This window comes from Panthera onca, chromosome B4 (assembly GCF_046562875.1).
Source record: "Panthera onca isolate mPanOnc1 chromosome B4, mPanOnc1 haplotype 2, whole genome shotgun sequence".
NCBI lineage: Eukaryota > Metazoa > Chordata > Mammalia > Carnivora > Felidae > Panthera > Panthera onca.
The window spans coordinates 125,381,294-125,402,060 of NC_138345.1; the positions used below are offsets into that span (position 1 = coordinate 125,381,294).

Consider the following 20,767-nt stretch of genomic DNA (forward strand, 5'->3'; position numbering starts at 1 on the left):
CCAGAATTGAGTCTTACTTTACCCACTCATTTTTCCATCCCTAAAAAGGACACCTCTCCACTGTCCCTTTTGCTCACACATAGTGCATGCCTTATACTCAGTCACCTCCTCCATAAAATGGGCCATGTCTCACTTGACTGGTATGAGTCAAGATGCCATCCTCAGGAACCATCCAGATGTAATTTTTACAATAATTTCCTCTCACACCACAATAAAGCTGTATCCTATTGCCGTGCAGTTTTGCCTTTTTTTTTCTGGCTGGTTGGGGGTTCCATAAGGATCATTTTGACCTATGTTGGTGGAAAAAGTCTCGCCATTATTCTCTGCCAAAGAATGTTCACGTGTATAAAATATTTACCAGTTATTGTAGACTGAATTGTGTCCCCCCAAATTCAGACCTTGAAGCTCTAAACCCCAATGTGACTATATTTGAAGGAAGTGCCTTTAAGGAAGTAAGTACGGGTAAATGAGGCCATAAGGGTGGAACCCTGATCCAACAGGGCAAGTGTCCTTATAAGAAAAGGAAGAGACCCCCGCGAGCATGCAAACACCCACAAAGGAGCTGCGAGGACACAGTGAGAAGGTGGCCGTCTGCAGGCACAGAAGGGAGGCCTCACCAGACACCAAACCCTGCCAGCACTCCAGTCTTGGACGTCCAGCCTCCAGAACCATAAGAAAATTAATTTCTGTTATTTAAGCCACTTGATGTATGGAATTCTGTTATGGCCACCTGAGCACATGAATATACTAGTCCTCATCTGTGCCACCTAAATCACAGTCAACATATAACCCAACAAAAGGGAGGATCATTCATGGTCAATACCACACACACAGCAAACAGAGCCTACAGGACAGGAACCCTAACTGCCTTGTTCACCCTCGTGTCCCCAATATCTAGGAAAGAGTCTGGCACACAGCAGACATTCCAAGAACATTAGTGGTGTTGAATTTAATCAGACATGATGAACATAATATTGTCTTAACTTCTGTAAGGATGAGAACATCCATCCACTCACTACCGCCAAGCTGGCCCAAGATCTGCAAGCTGCTAAAGTCAGACAACCCACCCAGATAATATCCCGGATTCCACTCCAGTCTACATCGCCTCTGTACTTGTAGGTAAGACCACAAACCCATGGATGGAATACCCGGGTGTGCAAACAACCCCCACACACTATGTTAGAAATGCTGCCCTACTTGACTGTACTCTCCCCACCACCCCATGAGACAGGCGACTCATTTTTCAGGACAGGAAAATTGACACTAAGAGAAAAGGACTCCCCAGGCCCCCACAGGGTCATAAAGGCAACATGCAACTGTCAGCCCAGGTACTTGGATTTTGTGGCTGGTGCTGGGTCACACCTGTTCCTACGTTTCATCAAACCTCCGGAACCATGGGGCAAAGAAGAAACACCCTGAGTCCTGGCATTGCGACCCTCCCTTCTCCAGGAGTTCGGCCTTGGGGAAAACGAGCTCAGATATCAGACTGTTGAGACTTCGTGGACGAGCCGGCCAGGGAGCTAATCAGAACAATTTGAGTGCGCGGCTAAGCAAGCACAGCCCTTCCTGGAGCGAGCCTTGCCTTTATGGCAACACTTCATAAGAACTTTTCCCTTACAACAAAACTGTCAAATCCAGCAACCACAGGCCAGAAACATCCCAGCTGAGCCCCACCAAGCTGCTTTCTGATGTACTGTACACACAAATACCAATATTCCCCAGATGTTCTCTATGTAAAACATTTGGTTTGAGACACAGCCCTTTTTCCCAAAAACCCTTACATTTGTTTAATGGACTCATACAGTTCAGCTAAAATGTCCTGGATCAGACATCTGAGGCCAGCCCGGCTCTGATGCAAGCATCCCATCTGCAGAAAAGACGAACAAGTAAATAAGACAGTCCTCCCCAAGATTTATGCTCCCTGCATCTTTAAGCAGGTCATAAAATGTAAGCTATGTACGGATAATAATGCAAGTTGCTTTCAAGTGTGTTTCTGAGTCCATCTCGGTATTAATCTAAGACTGATGTTCAAACAGAGAGTGGGTCTGGTGTGCCGAACAGGAGGCCACATTCTGCTACTTACTCCCGCAGAAAAGAAGTTTAAAAATCTGTCATTGGAGCCCCCTCCAAGGTAGGTCTTTTCCTGGTCTTAGTTATTCAAATACAGCAGCATCTCCTTCATTCCAATGCCACATATCCCTTAACCCGCAAACACAGGGAGACGGTGAAATGGAAAATGTACTGGACCCAGCTTGGACGCGGGCTCCCTGAGTGACCCTGGCCAGCCCTACGCCCCCCACAATGGTTCATCCTGTTACAGGAGAAAACGGAAGTTCACTAAAGTCACCGTTGGGGCCTGTTCAGCTGTGAAGATTATACAAGGAAGGGAAATAAACCCTTAGGAAAGCCACCCAAGAAATGTCATCGAATCCATGCACTGAGCCCCCACAGATGGTAACCCACAATTCTCCTACTAATATTTATAACAAGCGTGGTCACAGCAAATCTTTGGGGAAGTGGAAAAATGGAAGTAGAAGGCCGCCAGAGGCAGCCTCACCGACAGAATCAAGACAGGACAACTTTAATCTTTAACTTTTCTGTGTTGTGTGAGCTTTCAGTATTGGGCACGCATTATTTTTGCTATAGGGGAAGAAGAATTTTATCATTTAAAAAGGTCACAAAAAGCAATGACAGCTGATGAGGGAGAAAGCAGACAAACTATAAATAGCAGACACAAGAACTCCAAAACAAAGTTCTGAGGACCATTCAGGAGAAGTTCCCCAAAGACATCAAAAAAAAAAGGTCTTATTTTCAAGGTACTTTGTTTTAAGAAGGAAAGAAAGCATAAGAGATTTCCATCATAAATGGCTATAATTTTTTAAAAGACTGGCTCTTCAGTGGGTGAGCTTCAATTACCTGCAAAAATACACTTAGAGTTCTCTATGGTAACTCAGTATGTCCACTTACCCGATGCATCAGATTAACCCGTATTCTCCATTTCTTTGACTGAGGCTCAAGGTAGGTTGAACACTAGAGGCTGTAGCACCACCCTCTGCTTTCCCTACACCCTCTGTGCAATCAGCCAACTACCCATTGTCATCCCCGCCGAGTCGACTGCCCCAATATGGTGGCCTCTACAGTCCATGGAACCCTTCATCCTCTGACAAGGCCAGCAAACCATGACATGATTGTAAGCCCTTCCATGCTAGGGATCAAAAGCCCTAGATAGCAAACTTTACTCTCTCACTGCCAGGAAAAGGTAAAATACAATAAGATAATGCACAGAAAATGCCGAGCAGTGTGCCCAATGCTGCTAAGTGCTCCAAATTACTTTTATTATTATTGTTAACAAATGGGTCTTATGCAGAGATATGCGTTAAGTAAGAAAACTACAATGAGACCTTCAAAATCTCAAGAGGTCGAGAGGACAATGTCAGAGGGTAGAGTGAGAAGGGGGTAGGAGAAGGGGACCAGCTGTGTCCTCTTTCAAGAGGACATTTCAGGTCACCCCCACTAAAAGAAATCCCTCCAAATGTACTTCTGTAGCCCCCAGGGAATTGATTTTGCAGGATGGAATTATTTCCCTGAAATAAACAGACACACAAAGGTCGCTACAACTGGGGCCTAGAAAGAAAACAAGCCAGCTGCCGATTTACGGGCAGTCTCTGATGCAACAGAGCAAAAGGTCCCGGCCCAGGTCCAGTGGGATGGCTTCGGACACACCACTCCTCCCTGGAGAAAGCAAACCGGTGGAAAGGCTCGGGGAGGGGACCTGCCTTCTTGTGGGGAAGGTCCCCACTTGGCCAGGCACCAACGGGGGCATCTTCAGGAGTACAGACCCTCGGACCTCTGCAGTCAGCGTGCGCCGGCCAGGGGCTCTCAACTCACTGCATGACAGTGACACTGGGGGACTGTTAAAAAATGCCGATGCCCAGGCCCCATCTCCAGAGAGCTTTCAAAAGGTTATTTATTCCACTGCTCAGCCAGGACTGAGAACAAGTGGTGTAGTGGGAATTGCCCTCAGCGGGGTCGGACGGACCAGAGCTAACCCAGGTGCCGCCTTGACCCCGTGGGCAGATCAGCTACTCTTCTTTCACTGCAAATTGGTAGTTACCATCACCCCATGACAAAGCTGCTTGAAATGAGAAGTCACGTGTCAGCTGCCCTCCTTCAGTGTGTCTTGTAGGAGGCACATAGGGAGTACCTGTCGGTGTCTATCTTTCTCTCTAAGTGTCTATCTTTCAAGGCTCTCACAAATGAGTCGAAAATTCTGGGCCACTCCCCACTCTAAGGGGTTTCCTGAATTTCTAAGTGGTTAAAAAATGGTGGGGGAAAGACCCCTGTCACACACACACACACACACACACACACACACAGAGGCCCTACTGAGTGACAGGCATACAGCAGAACTATGTAACACAGCAAGAGTCACACGCAGCAAAATGAGGGAACACCTAGTTTTTAAGATGTACGTTGCTTTCCCTGTCCAGAAGAAAGCCTATCCTGGGTGTGACACTTTCTCAGGAAGCCCCTGCCTATCCCTCGTGTCCCCCGTTAGGTCAAGTGCGAGTCCCTTACACCTGGCGGTACTGCGCAGGGCTGGCACGTGGTGGGCTCAAGGGAGTATCTGACAAATGGCGTGAGTTAATTCCGCTCCTTGAGGCCAGGGATGGGCATTTGTAGATCAACAGAGCTCATAATGGCCACAGATGTTAATCCCCTAAACAGGCATTTCATCAACACACCTGAACTTCGCTTGCAAGCAACTGGCAGAAAAGGATATAAAGCCCCGTCCAACATTCAGGAGACAGCTGCTCAAAGCCCAGTGACTGTGAGCAGCGGCGTCACAGCATTTCAGGGTCTGAATTCCATCTACAGGTACCGCAAACGTGGGCAAGTGACTTCGTTTTCTGTGCCTCAGTCTATCCACTGTAAAATGGGAAGAGCCATGGTGTGCACCTCTTAGGGTTAGCACGGGGATGAACTTAGGTCAGTGATTTAACACGCTTAGGCTACAGCCAGGCACGATCACTGCTACGTAACTGTTTGCCATTATTATTACCCCATGGGAGGGTATCAGGCAAAGAGACCTCAAGCTTCAGGCCCGATATAAGAACCCCAAGGTCATAGGGTGCTCCGGTTACCACAAGAAAAGCTGTGCACTGAAGAAAGTGGGGTGGTGTATCCAGATGAATGCAGCAACTAGCTTCCCACTGTCCAGAGCTGTGTTTTTCAAAGCAGAGACCACGAACCAATTCCACCATGCTTACTTGAGTTGCTCGGTTACAATGCTAAAGACTCCCAGGTCCCCCTAAGTCCTACCCCAGCCGTGCTGGATCAGATTCTCTGGGGTACATGCCATGGATGGTGCATTTTGACAAGCAGAGGAGATTCACGTGTCCCCACAAATTTAAGAACCGCTGGATCGGCTAAGCTAGAGGATCCGTGTCTGTATCACCCCCGGAGCCTCCCACATCGCCGGATACACAGTACGTGCTCAACAAATACCAGGTGAATCCATTCAATGATTACAATCCTCTTAAGTGTTGGTTCGATTATCTGAAGGCCCCCTATGCGTAAGGCACATGCAGACCAATGCTGAATCAGACTTCATTCATCCTAAAAATCTTTACTGGGTGCTTACAACATACCAGGCAGTGTTCTAGACCCAAGATACAGAAGAGATGATGAATGAGGTCGCTCAGAGATAATCACAGAGAGTGACAAACACTGCGTATGGAGCCAATAACACCAAGTAAGGGGGTGGCACACTTCTCCCATTAAACTCCGCATCTAGAACAGTGCTGCCCTTTGGAATTTCTATGGCGACGGAAAAAACATTTTCAGCACCGTCCAGTGGTAGGCACTGGCCGCACAGGGTTATCAGACACTTAAAAGGGGGCTAGTGTGAGCAAGGAACTAAAGTTTTCGTTTTAACTGTGATTAATTTTAACAGCCACATGTGTCCTTATTAGACAGCACAGGTCTAAAGGCAGAACAAGAAATGGAAACGGGAAATGATAACACAGGCAATATGTACTACGGGGGCGGGGAGGCGGGGTGGGCGCTTAGAGCACCATGTGTTATCAAATGCCTCTCACCCAATTACCAGATGCCCTAATGTTCTCTGGCTCCAAGAATTGAAACTACAAGGTCAGGTACAAGGCATTGTACTCGGGCTGGAATTTTTATAGCCCATGATCAGTTGGAAGAGGTATGCAGCCCAGCCAAGCCCCAGAGACTGCAGTTCAGGAACACAGCACCACCCGCAAAGCCTGCCCACAGCTGCCAGAGACATCTCTCCTGGCCCCGCCACTCTGTTGTTGGTCGGTCATTCTGTCCCTGGCTGGAACGTCCCACTGGGCCTAAGACACTGCATGGATTTTATGAGATTTCTCCGCTTCAAGCATAAGGACAAGGACAAGCCTCCTAAATTCCACCGGAAAATTGGTGGCTAATCCAAACATTTCATAAAATTAGAACTCATTGTGGGGCTGAAAGGAATTCAGACTGTGCCGCCACCAGAGAAATGCAAGATATTTGTTATAATTTTTTCCTTCATGAGCTGTTTTAAGAAGCAAGTGCGTTTTCTGCTTGAAATAAAGAAGGCATGCGGGGGGGAGGGGGGCTGGAGGGGAGAGGGGCGGAGGGGCAGAGTTTTTGTTTTTGTTTTGTTTTCTCTGTGGTTTGCAAAAAGCATCACCAGATGACAAATGGAGGAATCCTGCCTGACTCCCTAATCCCACAGCTAGCAGAGATAATAAACCTGCCTTCCCAACCTTGGCTGCATCTTGCTTTTATAGAGACGGAGTTTTTCCTGGAACATGGTACTTCTGTGCCTTAATTTTCTTCTTGGGCTTGAGCCCCAGAAGTTTCACAGGCAGTGATTTTATTAGCAAGAGAGATACCTGAATCATTCATTTGGGCCTGCGTGCGTGCACGTCACTGACATTCATTCACCAGGCATGGGGCTAGGCGCTTGGGATTCATCGGTAAGAAAACCGACGAAATCCCTGCCCTGGCAGAGCTGGGATTCTAGTGGAGGGACAAGGGAAGCCTCGGTGACCGCCACTTCAGAGCAGCGTGGGCACAAGACACACAGACTCGCCGAATGCGGACTCTGGAAGAGGCTGGGAAGGGGGTTCTGGGAGAGCAGGAACCCCATCTTCTGACCATCACTCTCTCGCTATCACCCAGAGCAGAGCAGTGTCTGACACACAGCTGGCCCTCGACAAATGTTTGTTGAATGAATAATCAATCCTGACAAAAAAATCTGCCCCAGAGCCCTCATCTTACAGACAGCCCTCATCTTGCAGCCTAGCAGGGACAGTTCAACTTGTGGCAAGAATGGGACGGACCCCAAGACTCCTGACACTATTCGCTGACTCTTAACGCCCCACAGCCATTCAACAAGTACTTGTTGCATCCTTCTTGTGTGTGAGGCCCTGAACTAGGCACCGGGAGGACATAAACGAGAAGGATAACTGAATTAGTTGAGATTATGCAACAAAGTTCCTCCAATTGCCATGTTCACAAGCTTGGAGACCACTTCTCTGAGCCTGGGTTCAGTGGGTGTTCACCATCCAGTGTGTGGGTGAAAAAAACCAAAGCAGGGGGCTCCAGAAGCTTCCAAGGTCCCATCCCACGAAAGGCTAGGGAACCGAGGGATTATGACCATGACCCTGATGTCAGATAGCCCTGCCCTAAATCCCAGCTCTGAGACTTTGGGCAAGTCGTTTGACCTTCCTAAGACTCTTCTTCCTCAACTGCAAAATGAACACACTGATGATAGAGGACAGAAGGCATATACTCAGAACAGCACCGGCACACACACTCGTCACCCAGTAAATGTTTCCTGCTATTAAGACTGTTAGGGAACATACCCTCCATCTGCTCTGAACCTTCCTACACATTCGAGAAGGTGGATGGGTCTCAGTGGAGATTTCCACTTAATTCCTCCCCTCTCCAGGATTTCTGCTGTCAGCTGCTTGCATGCCCATTCATGCAATGAGGGAGGTTTCCCTCCCTCAATGTTGCTTTTTTTAAGTTTATTTATTTATTTTGAGAGAGAGAGAGGCAGAGAGGAAGAGAAAAAGAACCCCAAGAAGGCTCCGCACTGTCAGCACGGAGCCCAACACGGGGCTGGAACTCACAAACCTCGAGACCATGACCTGAGCAGAAATCAAGAGTTGGGCGCTTAACTGCCTGAACCACCCAGGCGTCCCCAGGACGTCCCATTTGATTCTGCCTGGGAAACAGATATCCCATGACCACGAAGAAAATGCAAGCTGGGGTTCTCCCTAGAGTGAGCACATCCTTGCCTTGCCTTTCCATCCAAACACATTCACATGCTGGGCTCGGAGCTCACCTACTCAATGGAGTGTTAGCCTCTTCCGCCCCACTCATTCTGCTAGTTGAAGGAAAAGTTCACTTTCAACTCTACTAAGAACCATTACAAGGTAATTATCCACCTAGGAGGCATGTTCTGCTATTACCGTCCCACTTTCCACATGAGAAAACTGATAGGTTCTTTAAAAGTGAGAATTTTCTGTCTCACACAGAATCTGGCACAGAACCTGCCTCACAGACATCCTTGAAAAAGCGGTGCCTGCCTTGAGCTGAAGGGGAGTGTATACAGATCCAATGGGATCCAAGAACCGGGAAGGTAATGGCCCTCCGCATGGGAAAAGTCTCCTTACACTTGTCAAAGCCTGCACCAAGACAATCGGAAAAGAGTTTTGAGAAATAAAGACACTTCCCTTCCCCTGCAACAAGGAGTCCTTTGGCCAAAAACCAAGCAACAGGAAATGAAATCTACATTCTACCAATTTCCTTCAGTGAATCCCAGGATTCTCTTCCTGTGAGCCCGGAGAACAGTCTGTCTCAGCCCCTCGATTTACAGGTGAAGAAAGGGGGTTCAACACTAGGGTACCTACTTCAAGTGACACGCAGCACCCAGGCGGCCGGGGATACGAGGACAGCCGGCACGCTGGCCTGCCTTTCCCAGGAGGGCTCCTTCCAAGAATAACACTCAAGGAGCGTTTGCTGTGGACCACACACTTTTCTCAGACCTTGACACACAGCTCATTTATCTTCACAGCCACTCCCATGTCACAGATGACGAAACTGAGCCAGGCTGACCATCTCAAGGTTACACAGGAGGTTCAGGCAGGCTCTGAAACCCAACCCGCCCCCCTGCTCCCTTTCAGATCCATAGATTGGATCATCCACTTCCTTTTCACCATCCTGTAGAAGACACAGAGTGTCCCTTGGCAGTCATGTCCCTTGGCACTTAGGCAAATCACACGTGAGCTGAGCCCAGGGCATGAGGGAAAGACAATGGCCAGCAAGGATTCCAAACCTGGAGCAATCAGCGGTCTTGGTGGCTTTGGAGCCACTTGAATATGAGGAGCTTGACACAGAGGAGGGAGTGGGGGAGGGGAGGGGGCCCTTAGAAAATTCTAACACAAAGAAGCAGCTCCCTCCTTCACACTGGGAAATTGCCCTTGGGCTCTGAGACACTGGAACCCGGCTGTCCCCCTCCCCTCCCAGGGAAGGGGGAACCTACCACACATGCCTCCTAGCACGGTCCCCGGGGAAACTTCATGCTGTCTCAGTATCTCTAATGAAAGTAAGCGACATGGAATTCTTCTCTTGAGTTTAAAAGGCAAATCATGATGGTGTTTTTTCCAGACATACATTAACTCTGCACTCCAGTCGGTTTACAATTCCTAAAGCACTTGATTTACAACCCAGGGAGAAAACGGTTTGCAAATCTTGCAAATGCACTTTGCATCTAAAGCTTGCCTCCTCTGCAGAGCTGACCACCAGGCTTCTCAGATGGGGGGCTGTGGGAGCAGCCCAAGGAGGCGGTGGGGGGCGGGCGGGGGTGGGGGGGAAGGGGCAGCTGCCCAGGGTGGGAAACAGGTTCCTCCCTCCTCCTATTCTTCTCCAGCAGGGGTGCAGAGCTGCAAGAGAGAGGCACTTACCTGACAATGCTAGGCTCTCCACACCTGTCCACACAGTGGTGAGGAGGGGAGTGACCCAGAAAGGGAAGAGGGTGGGGACCCAAGGGACCTTTCCTGCTGCCTCCCATGGTCACAGAGCCCCCCTTCTCAGGATTGCTGCTGCACTCCCCAGTCATTCATTCATTCATTCATTCATTCTTACTGAGCACCTACTATAGGAAGGGCACCAGGCCACAGGCCAGAATGCAGTGAGGAGTAAGAAGGCACCCCTGCTTCCCTCCTAAAGGGGGAGGAAGGGGAGGGCATACACAGACAATTCGTCAAACCCACATAGTTCATATGTTCTTTTTTTTTTAATTTATTTACTTTGAGAGAGAGTGCGCACACATGGGAGGGGCAGCGAGAAGGAGAGAGAGAGAGAGAGAGAGAGGGAGAGAAAGAGAATCCCAAGCAAGCGCCACACTGTCAGTGAAGAGCCCGACGCAGGACTCAAACCCACGAACCGTGAGATCATAACCTGAGCAGAGATCAAGAGTCGGACGCTTAACCAACTGAGCCACCCAGGCTCCCCATAGTTTACATGTCCTGAAGGGAACGGACCAAGGGCCGAGACAGAGTAATAAGGAAGTGGGAGTCTGGACACCCAGGTGGGAACCTTGAAGGACGTGGCAAATTCCGTGTTTAGCAGGGAGAGTCATGATCCAAGATAAGAAGGTCACCGGGTACTCTATGTGGTACTTCTCACCAAAATAGTAGCACCAGCCCTTGTTTTCAAGAGCCTGCTAGGCGCCGGGCTCTGCGTCAGAAGCTTCCAAATCCTATCTCTCCTACCAATCCCACTTGGTGGGATGCCGGCAGCCACACTTTCTAGACGAGAAAACAGAAGCTCGGAGACAAAGTGTGGCTCGCTCAGGATCATCCAGCTGCCAAGTAGCAGGGACGACACTGAACTTCTTCCTCTACACCCCACTGATAGCCTGCCTTGCATGTTCCCAGATTATTCCAGATGTATTACTCACACGCCCCAACTAGGTTCTCAGGATCTCGGTGGCAGCACTTGTCATATTCTCTCCTCTGAAATTGCCAACAGTCCTGAGCACTTAGTACGCACTCATTCAATACATCTGCTTTACCACTAGATTAAAAGAAAAAGAAGGTACGTCAGCCCCCAGCATATGTTGTGTCTTTGTTATGTGTTTTTATATGTCGTGTCTGAATATCACAACTCAGCCACAGAGCAGCGATGAGTGGCAGCTAATAAGAATATTGAAAGCCACCGCCAGGTATGCCAGGTGGCGGTGTGCAGAACATATACACCCGGGGGCCCGGTGGAGGGACGAATGAATGGCATCGGTTCTCCCAGAGCCATCAGTCTGGGGCTGCTGCAGGCCAGGAGGGGAGCCTTTTCCTATTCACTCGCCTAGAGGGACGCCATTTTCTAATTCAGACAAATGTGCCCTTTTAGACCAGCAAAAGCCCCAGCTGCATCCGCTATGCATCTGTGCATCCGCTATGTGTGAGGCACGGGTCTAAAGGCTCAGCCGCATCGCGGCATCTTCTTCCATCTTCTCAACAGTCTGGGGAAGAAGAACCATCATAAGCCCCAGCTGAGGAAACAGAGGCTTAAAGGAGATGAGTAACACCCCCAGGTCACAAAATTGTCAAGCGGTGGGACGGAACGTGGGTCCGGGCATTCCGGTTCCAGGGTGCTCTCGTGGCCACGGCACACAGGTCACTGCTTTCCTCGTCTTGTCCAACATTAGCACGAGACTTCTATGGACCCACAGACTGGAATCTTGGCGGCCTGACAGACATGGGCCTCCACCCCCGAGCCCCTTACTCCCCCCACCCCCCTGAGCCCCGGCTTGTTGTTGTTTTGTTTGTCAATTTTTTTAACATTATTTATTATTGAGAGATAGAGAGAGAAAGAGCACAGCAGGGGAGGGGCAGAGAGAGAGGGAGACAAAGAATCCGAAACAGGCTCCAGGCTCCGAGCTGTCAACACAGAGCCCGACGCGGGGCTTGAACTCACAGACCGTGAGATCATGAGCTGAGCCGAAGTCAGACGCTTAACCGACTAAGCCACCCAGGTGCCCCTGTTTTGTTTTTTTAGTAATAGCTTTATTGAGATATAATTTTCATATCACCAAATTCACCCGTTTTAAATGTACAACTCAGGGATCTTCGGTATATGCCCATATTTGTGCAACTGCCATCACAATGTTAGAACATTCTCATTACTCAAGAAAGAAACCTCGTGCCCGTCAGCAGCTGCTCCCCACTTCCTTCCAACCTACTCAAGCCCTAAGCACCCCCTCATCTACTTTCTGTCTCTACGGTTTGGCCTATTTGGGACATTTCACAGAAATGGGATCAAGCCATGTAAGATCTGTTGTGACTGGCTTCATTCACTGAGCATGTTTTCAGGGTTCATCCGTGTTACAGCACGTTTCAGTATTTCATTCCTTTTCACTGTTGAATAATAACCCATAAGTATTCCATAAATGGAATTGTGGAATGGATCAGATATATAACATTCCACAAAGAAAAAGAACACACCACGTTTGATTTACCCACTCATCAGTTGACGGATGTTTGGGTTGCTCTTACTTAGGGCTCTTGTGGATCGTGCCACTGGGAACATTTGCATTCACGTTTCCGTGTGGACGTGTGTTTGCATCATTGGGTAGGCTGACGAGTGGAACTGGCCATCCCCGTTTTAAAACGCAGTTAAAAGTTTACCGAAGGGCCCCGCCGTGAAGTCAACATCTGGCTGCTCTTGGGCCGTTTCCAGAGAATGTTATCAATACAGCCAGACTCTGCTCACGGGTGGGTCATCTGGCCGAGCCCCTCCTACTCTGGGGCCTGGGATCTTCTCATTCCTGCCCTGTGTAGCGTCGTCTGGGCCAGCGCGATGATAAATGCATTCTGCTTTAAAACAGATACTTCACAAATCATAACTTACAGATGCTCCAGGACTTTCATGTGGGAAAGACAAATGAGACTGAGGCTGTCTGACTCCGGAGCCACTGAGGACAGGAAGCCACGGCCAGGAAGCCGACAAGCCCTGGACAGACGTCTCTCTCCCTAACGAGTGCCTGAGCACATGTAACAGAAAGGGAATCCGTGCGGAGAATGGTCTGCCTGGCTTTGCAGACTTCGCTGTGTAACCGGCCATTCGTTTCCAGCCGTTGTTTTTTCTTCCCAGCAAATCAGAAAGCTCCTTGAGGTCAGAGACGATGACCTACGGCCTTTCCATCTCCTAAGATCTTCCCTAGCTCAATGCATTCACTTCAGTTCCATCCTACAAGACTTTGTTGAGGACCTACTATGCACTTGGCACTACGTGAGGCAGTGACAGGAGGTAATAAGACAGGGCTTCCCAACAGACAAGATACTTTGCCTCAATCCTCCTTTCCTGCGGCTTCCCAGGAGGAAGTGAGACGTCCTGTGCGGTGTGGGCACATCTCTACCTGTACGCGGGGAGGTGAACCAGCTGACCTCTCCAGACCCACTAGGGATTCCACAATCAGAGACTACTCAAGGAACAAAGAACTCAGTGTGTGTCCAGATGGAGAGCTCCCTGACTTGACTCATTAAAGCATACTCACGGCCCAACAAGCAGTTTGCCAGAAGCAGACATATCAACGCGGTTCCGATCCTTATCTTCTCATACCTCAATTCTTGCGAAAACCTGCAGGCTAGCCTCCCCTCTCCAAGCCAGCACACCAGAATGTTGGGCTCAGAGCCCCGCTGCGACCAGAACCCAGGTCAGCCCACCTAGAGGAAGAGATATGGTCAAGGTCTCTGCGTTCACACTGCCTGGGTCCAAACCCTGACCCTGCAGCTGCGTGTGACCTTCACAGCCGGTGACTCGGTTTCCTCGTCTAGAAAATGGGCTCATTATGAGAATTAAATCAGTTAATATGTACGTGGCAATGGGGGCACCTGGGTGGCTCAATCAGTTAAGCGTCCGACTCTGGCTCAGGTCACGATCTCACGGTTCGTGAGTTCGAGCCCTGTGTCGGGCTCTGCGCTGACAGCTCGGAGCCTGGAGCCTGCTTCGGATTCTGTGTCTCCCTCTCTCTCTGCCCCTCCCCTGCTCATACTCTGTCTCTCTCAAAAGCAAATAAACATTAAAAAAAAATGTAATATGTACATGGCGATGTACCTGACCCATGGTATAAGCCCTCATAAAGTATTAGCTGCTATTACCATCATGAAATATTATTATTACTAGCCCCATCCTATCTTGTCAATCTTGCCTCCCAGCACAAACCCTGCATCCTAAGCAACACGGCCTGCTCACCCTAAAATCTCCCTTTGTCTGAAATTCCCTGTATCTCAGTCTCCTGAAACCCAAATCAAGGGTCATCTTGAACATCAACTGCCCTCGCTAATCCTCCACTATGCCACTGCCCCTTCCCAAACAGCGCAAAGAAACCCCCCCCCCCCCGGGGAAAAGAATCACCCCATGGCTGGTCTTCTGACACCATGAGCAAAGAACCACGCCCAAATCCAGAGGCCATCCATTGTGCAACATGAGGAAAGTTCTCCGTTTCTGTAGCAGCAGCGGGTTTCGAAAACGACTACTTGACATTCTTTAGCTGTATGACCCTGGGCAAGTTACCCAACTTCCCTAACCATCATTTTTCCCATCTGTTAAATGGGTCTAGCTAGACTGCACACCTCTCAGGGTTGTTGTAAGGCTTCGATGAGAGGAAATGTCTGTAAGGCAGTTAGCATGGCACGTCACACCCCAAGCTTTCAAAAATATCAGCCAGTAATAATCACAGCAGCGGCGGCAATCAGGGAGGGGGTGTTCCTGTCCAGGACTGAACTCAGCGAAATGTACTAAGCTTCAGGGAGCTACATTCCAACGTGAAAATCACCTGATATGATCCAGTCCTACACAAAGGAGGTACTCAGACCTAGTGACTGCTTACTGCCTCCTCCACCAGATGGGTAGCCCCGTGGGTCTCAGTCATGCCTGTGTCCCGGCCTTTCACACGGAGAGAAACACAGGGGAGATGGTAATAACTCTTGGTTGAACTGCACAGAATTAGCTCAAAATTTGTAAGTACATTTTATCTTTGCTACTGGACTACGAGCTATTTAGGAGTGAGCATCACATCTTGCTCTAGTAAAGATTTATTAAACAAGTGATGGAAACACACCAAAGTGAGAATCAGATTGGTTAGACCCAGCTCGGTTACTTCCTGGCTGTGCAACTGCAGAGAAATCACTTAACGATTCTATGCCTTATTTTTCCCGTCTCCAAGAGGAGAAGTTTGGACCACGTGTTTGCCAATGTCCCTTTACTCCCTGAAAGTGGGTTGGGGCCATAATTGCAATAAGGCACCCCAGCCACCCCCACGGGACAGCCACACGTCACCTGCCTCAGCAGGCCCGCTTACTACATTGTGCCCCTCATTTGCAGTTTCCCGGCACCAGGCTAGGAGCAACTTTGGGCTAGGGTTTCAAACACCCATTTTTGGTGAAAGCAGTTCCTTTGCTAAGTGAAGATGCCCCATCACCCAAGCTAGAGCTCCGGCAGCCAGGAACGCCGCGGCAAACCAGGGGCACACTCTTGCCCGCTGATCCGCCACTCCCGGGCCAGACCCCTCCTGGAGACCTCGCCCCCCGGCTCGGGAGAGACGACCTGGTGCAGGGGAAAAGTCGAATCCTTGACGGTGAGGTGATCACATGACACCTCTCCTCAAAATGTTGTTTGTTTTGGGGGTTTGGGTTTTTTTGGCAATAGTTTGAGCAGCCTGAAGGTCTGCGCAGTTTGGCTCAAAGAAAATGCATGCCGTGTTATGCCACAGGGCTCCACTCAGCAGCCCTGCCCAAAACTGTATCAAAACAAAAGTTGTGCAAGAAACAAAGCCCAAATTCAAGGCTGTAGAAATGCTTTCAGATCCTATCACAATCTGGCTGATTGTCTCGGCTCCTCATGGGCGCACTTTTCTGTTCACCTTGTGTTCCCTAATCAAGCCGAGAAGCCGACTGTTTCCCCTACCACTCTGAGTGATACAAGGCTAATTTGTCCCATGCACCATGTCCCTCTGATGGTCTTAAAATCTAAATGAAAGTCCACGTGAGATGAGGAAAAAAAAGAATCTGCTAAAAGAAAGCAACTAAATTGGTGAATTTCACTTTTTGAGGCTTTCTATAGACGATTTTATTCAATTATTACAACAGGTCCATGAAAATGGTACCACTGCCAGCCCATTTTACAGATGAGGAGGCTGAGGTTTCAAAGTAACATAGCCTGCACAAGGTCACAGAGCTGGCGAAAAGTCAGGATTTGAATGTTGGCCAGGGCTCTCAGCCCCTGTGCGAGAGTGCTTCCTGGTCGGATGTGTTCATCTCCGGAACAAGCCACTCGGAGCCCTTGTGTCATTGACACCCTCAGGCAGTGGCCACAAACCACATTTGGGAATCAGAGGGGAGCATGGCTGGACCAGGCCAGGCCGAGTCGGCCACTCTGAGCTCGGGATCCTGCAACTCTCTTCGGAAGTGGCTTTCACAGAACACAGAAGACGGTGTTGTGCAGTGCTCTGTTTGATTCCGAAGGCCCTTCCAGATGTGCAATTAAAAGCCACAACATTTTCATTTTTAAACACTTGTCTGCCTCTGAGCTGCTTTCAACAGGGGGAGGGGGTGTCCCACTGATTCCACAGCATCTCCCACCTGGGACGCCAGCTACTCTCACAGGCAAAGCAGCTTCAAGCCTCTGCACCTCTTGAGAGGACGTGGGCACAAATGAAAACAAAACAGAAGACTGAAAAGGCTGGCCGGAGACAGTGCTCTCTCGGGTTTCTTCAACCGCACCCCAAAAAGCAAGGTGCATCCTTAGAACCAGAAGCAAACTCCAAGTCCACACTTCAGATGAAAATTTCTTGCTGCTCTGGACAGATTCTGAATCGCCAAGCGCTGGACAGGCAAGAACGACTTGCTGACCGATTTTTTTGTGTGTTTGTTTTATTTTCTGTTCAGCCAGGCATAGGGAATTTTCCACCTGACAATTCCTGTTTCTCACTTAAGTTCTTACACCATCTGTGAGCACTGTGCTCAGCAGGGGGAGGACTCAAGGCCAAGGAGGCCTTCCCATCTCCAAACCTCAGTTTTCCCATCTGGTTAATGCAAGCTTCTCACCACATGATTGTGCTAACATTCGTAAGTTTATGTATCAAATAGAAAGCAGTTTGAGGATTTCCAGCTTCTGAGCTGGGATCTGCTACCAGACTCAAAATCTTCACCTAATTTTTTAGTAAAACAAGAGATTTAGCTGAAATTAAGAGCACAATGGGAAACAACCAAGGCTGGACAATAAGAGAGCAGGACTTCAGTCTCCCTGCTGAGAAAGGAGCTTCTCCCGTTCTCAGGGCGCCCCCTAGCGGCCGTCCAACTAAATCCCGACGGAATGTTCAGAGTTTCTGCAAATAAAGGGAAAGACACCCACCAAAAGAGAAAGGCAGGCTCCCGTCTCCTGATGCAATCCCTTTCACTCTAGCCTCGTCTGTGGATCAGACAGCAAGACGAATGCTTGACAGGAAGCCCCAGGGAAACTCAGAAAGGTGTCTCCCATAAGACGAGATCTCATTCTTTCAAACAGCTGGCGGCCGCTCCCCAGCATTCGGGCTTCTGTGTCCTCCAGACACACCCTTACCACTCAACCCCTCACAGGCTCACATCCTCAACCTGCAGCTCCAGCGGCGTCTGTTTTTCATTATTCCGCTTTCCAGCTTCCCAGCGCGATTCTTCAACAGCTATTAAGACAACACGAGCAAGGAGCGAGGCTTACTTCTTGCTTCTTCAACATCCAGCCTGGGGAATATCACCTCAGAAGAAAAGCATGAATGAAGTGCACGTTTCTCAGCCTCTTCTTCCACCAACCTGAAAGTGCGTTCCTCAAAGTACATCTTTACAACCGTCTCTACAGAATTTTCAACCTACAAAAAAGTGGCACCTGCCCAGAATGAATTCTGAACCACTTGTTGGCTGTAGGATTTGTTTACTGAAGACCCCTTTCAAAATACAATGCACAACGTCTCGAATTTCCAATTAACCTATCACAGACCCTTTTTTTTTTTTTTTTTTAAGCTATAGAATACAGTTGGATCAGCCCAAACAGGGAAACTTAGGATGCGGGAGTTATCCAGGTATCCAAATATTTGAGAATTGAGGGGCTAAACTTTCTGACTGGTACCCCCTACCCCCACCAGAACTGTTCCTGTAGAGATTGAAAAGAAAAATACCAACATCAATCTACCACTTCCCTCGCCAGTTCGTTTTGCTTTTTTGCCGTGGTCATTTGTTAAGTGTATAAGCAACTCTGGGCCCCGAAACACCCCCCAAAAGTGCACGCAAGGAGTATCATAATTAGTTCCTGACTTTGGCCCTAAATCGATTAAAATACATCTGATACGCTTCAAATCAAAGAACCATGTTAATTTTCTGCCACACACCACACGAAATCTTTCTGCAACAGTCAGTCACTTTGAACCCAACCCTCTAGCCACAAGCGGTGTGGATTTCAAGGGCCTGTTCTGCAGAAAGGAAAACGACAACAGACCAAGTTCAGGACAACGCAGAGACCCCAAGGCACTCAAGGAGCTGCAAATGGGGCTGGAACCCTGGCAGGGTTTCAGCTGTCACGAAGAGTGGGGCGGCTGGGCCAGACCCCGCAATTCAGTAGCCCTGAAACCAGGACCTGAAATGCAATGGAGTCGGCTGCAACTCGGCATCGGTGTGGCTACCCATGCCCTGGGCATTTCAGTCCTCCCAGAAGCAGGAGGCAAACTGTCACAACCCACAGGCATGCAGCAGCCTTTAACTTTTGCTCCCAAACCTTCTCTTTTAAAAACAAACAACAAACAAAACAAAACAAAACAAACAAACAAACAAAAAACAGAGGCAGGAGCCCACCCTCCCTTGCAGCTACAGCAGCATCAGGGTGATGGGGAATAGGAGTGGGAGTGGGGGGTCGCATTCATCTACAGGACACAGGACTTGGGGAACCACAGCACCCCGCTGAGGATGTGGGTCTGTTCGGAGTTAGAGCAGCGAGGCATTCCAGGGCTTGGTCTGAATGCGTGCCCGCGAGGGAGACCTCCACGGTCCCAACGTTGCAAAGTGTTTGCAAATCATAAACACTACTTTGCTGCTGGGAGAAAAACCCCCAAAATATGCGCAGACAGGATGTAACAAGTGTTTCGAGAGAGAGAGACACGCCTGAGCCACGGCGAGCTGGGGAGAGTGAGGAGTCTGTCTGGGGGTTCCTGGGAAGCCGCTCTCCGACGAGAGAGTCTCGGTGCCCAAGACCCCCGCCCCGCGCGCCCTGGGTCCGCCGCCGCGTCCGACCCCGCGCCCCCGGGGGCTTCCCGCACTCACCACTCGGCCCGAAAACCTCTCGGTGGCCCTCTTGACTTTGCCGTAGGTGCCTTTGCCCAGGGTCTCCTGCAGTTCGTAGCGGTGCTTCAAGTTGTGCTTGTGGTGATGCCGCTTCACCCCGTGCGGCTTCCTGGGCTCCGGGGCCGCCGCCACCGCGGGGGCGGCGGTTGCCCCCGCCACCGCCTCCGGGGGAGAGCCCGGCGCCCCCGGCCGCAAGTCTGGGCCGTCCCCGGCCGCGGGCGCAGCGGCCCCCTCCATGTCCGAACGCGGGGCGAGCCGGGCTGGAGAGGGCAGGACCGGGCACGGCGCTCGCGGTGTCGGGGTCCCCGCCGAGGAAGCCGGGGCGCGCTCAAGGTCGCCCCCGCAGCATCGGGGAGGCGGCCCGATCCCGCTCGGGCTGCGGCTCGGTCACTGGCGGCAGCGGCGACTGCACATCTGGCGCCCCTGGCGCGCACGGTCCGCGCACCGCCCCCCGGCCGCGGCGAGCTGCGGAGCGTCAGGCGAGGTGGCGGCGGTGGCAGGGGAGGCGGCGGTGTTTGCAGGAGGGAGGGGAGAGGGGTGGCTCCGAGCGCAGGAGGGGGAGTGTTATGTGGGGCGCCGCGCCCCCCGACCCCTCCCCGGGAGGACGCGCAGACGGGGCGGGGGCGGGGGCGGCGCGCTCGGCCGGCCCCGGGGGAGGGGAGCGAGGGGCGGCGTGGCCGGGGCTTCCCCACCTCCCCGCCGCCGCCCGGGGCCCGGGGCCACCCGAGCTGGGAGGGGGATGGGTGCGTGTCGCGACTCGCCCTTTGTGCCGCGCGGGGTAGGCCGCAGCGGCGGCCAGGGGGCTTTGTCCTCGCTCGGCCGGGCCGGGGCCCGGGGGCTTCCAAGCCCCAGCGCCCCCTCCCCGGGCTCGCCCGCCGCAGCTACCGCGGGCCCGCTCCCGCCGCCGCCTCCTGCTCCGGCCGCTCGGCCTCCCTGCCTGCTGGCGCCCGGGCGGCGGCGGCGGCGGCGGCTCGCCGAGCCCCGAGACGGGGGAAGCGGGAGCGCTCCGAGCCGGAGGCCGCCGGGCCCCGCTCGCGATCCGGCCGGGGGCGCCACGGGCCCGGGCGCCCCTTCATTTTCTTTTAGGTGTCGCCGCGGCCGCCAGGCCGGAGACGGAGGAGAGGCTGGGGGAGGGGAGCAGGGCGGGTGTTGGGTTACAGGCGGTGAGTCACGGCCCCTCCGCCGCAGTGCGCACCCCTCCCGCCCCGCCGGGGCTGGCACCCCGCCTCCGAGGCCCCCTCCTCCGGCTGGGGCGGCTGTGCTCGGCGGAGGACCCCAAGGGGGGGGGGGGCGCCTCGACCCCGGCCCCGCGCGCTCGCCGAGGAAAGGCGGAGTCGGGGAGGAAGGGAGGCCCGGAGGCTGAACCTGGGGCCCGCCGC

The 20,767-nt window shown here is 51.4% G+C and overlaps 1 protein-coding gene across 1 annotated transcript in view; it reads right to left on the reverse strand.

Moving 5' to 3' along the window:
* NUAK1 (NUAK family kinase 1) overlaps positions 1 to 20,250 on the reverse strand; it is a 73,950-nt gene extending 53,700 nt beyond the window's left edge. Inside the window, exon 1 of the mRNA XM_060656549.3 lies at positions 19,368 to 20,250. Coding sequence (XP_060512532.1) covers positions 19,368 to 19,625 — 258 coding nt within the window. The 5' untranslated portion in view covers positions 19,626 to 20,250. The remainder of the gene's footprint in view (positions 1 to 19,367) is intronic.
* Between the last annotated feature and the right edge of the window lie 517 nt (positions 20,251 to 20,767).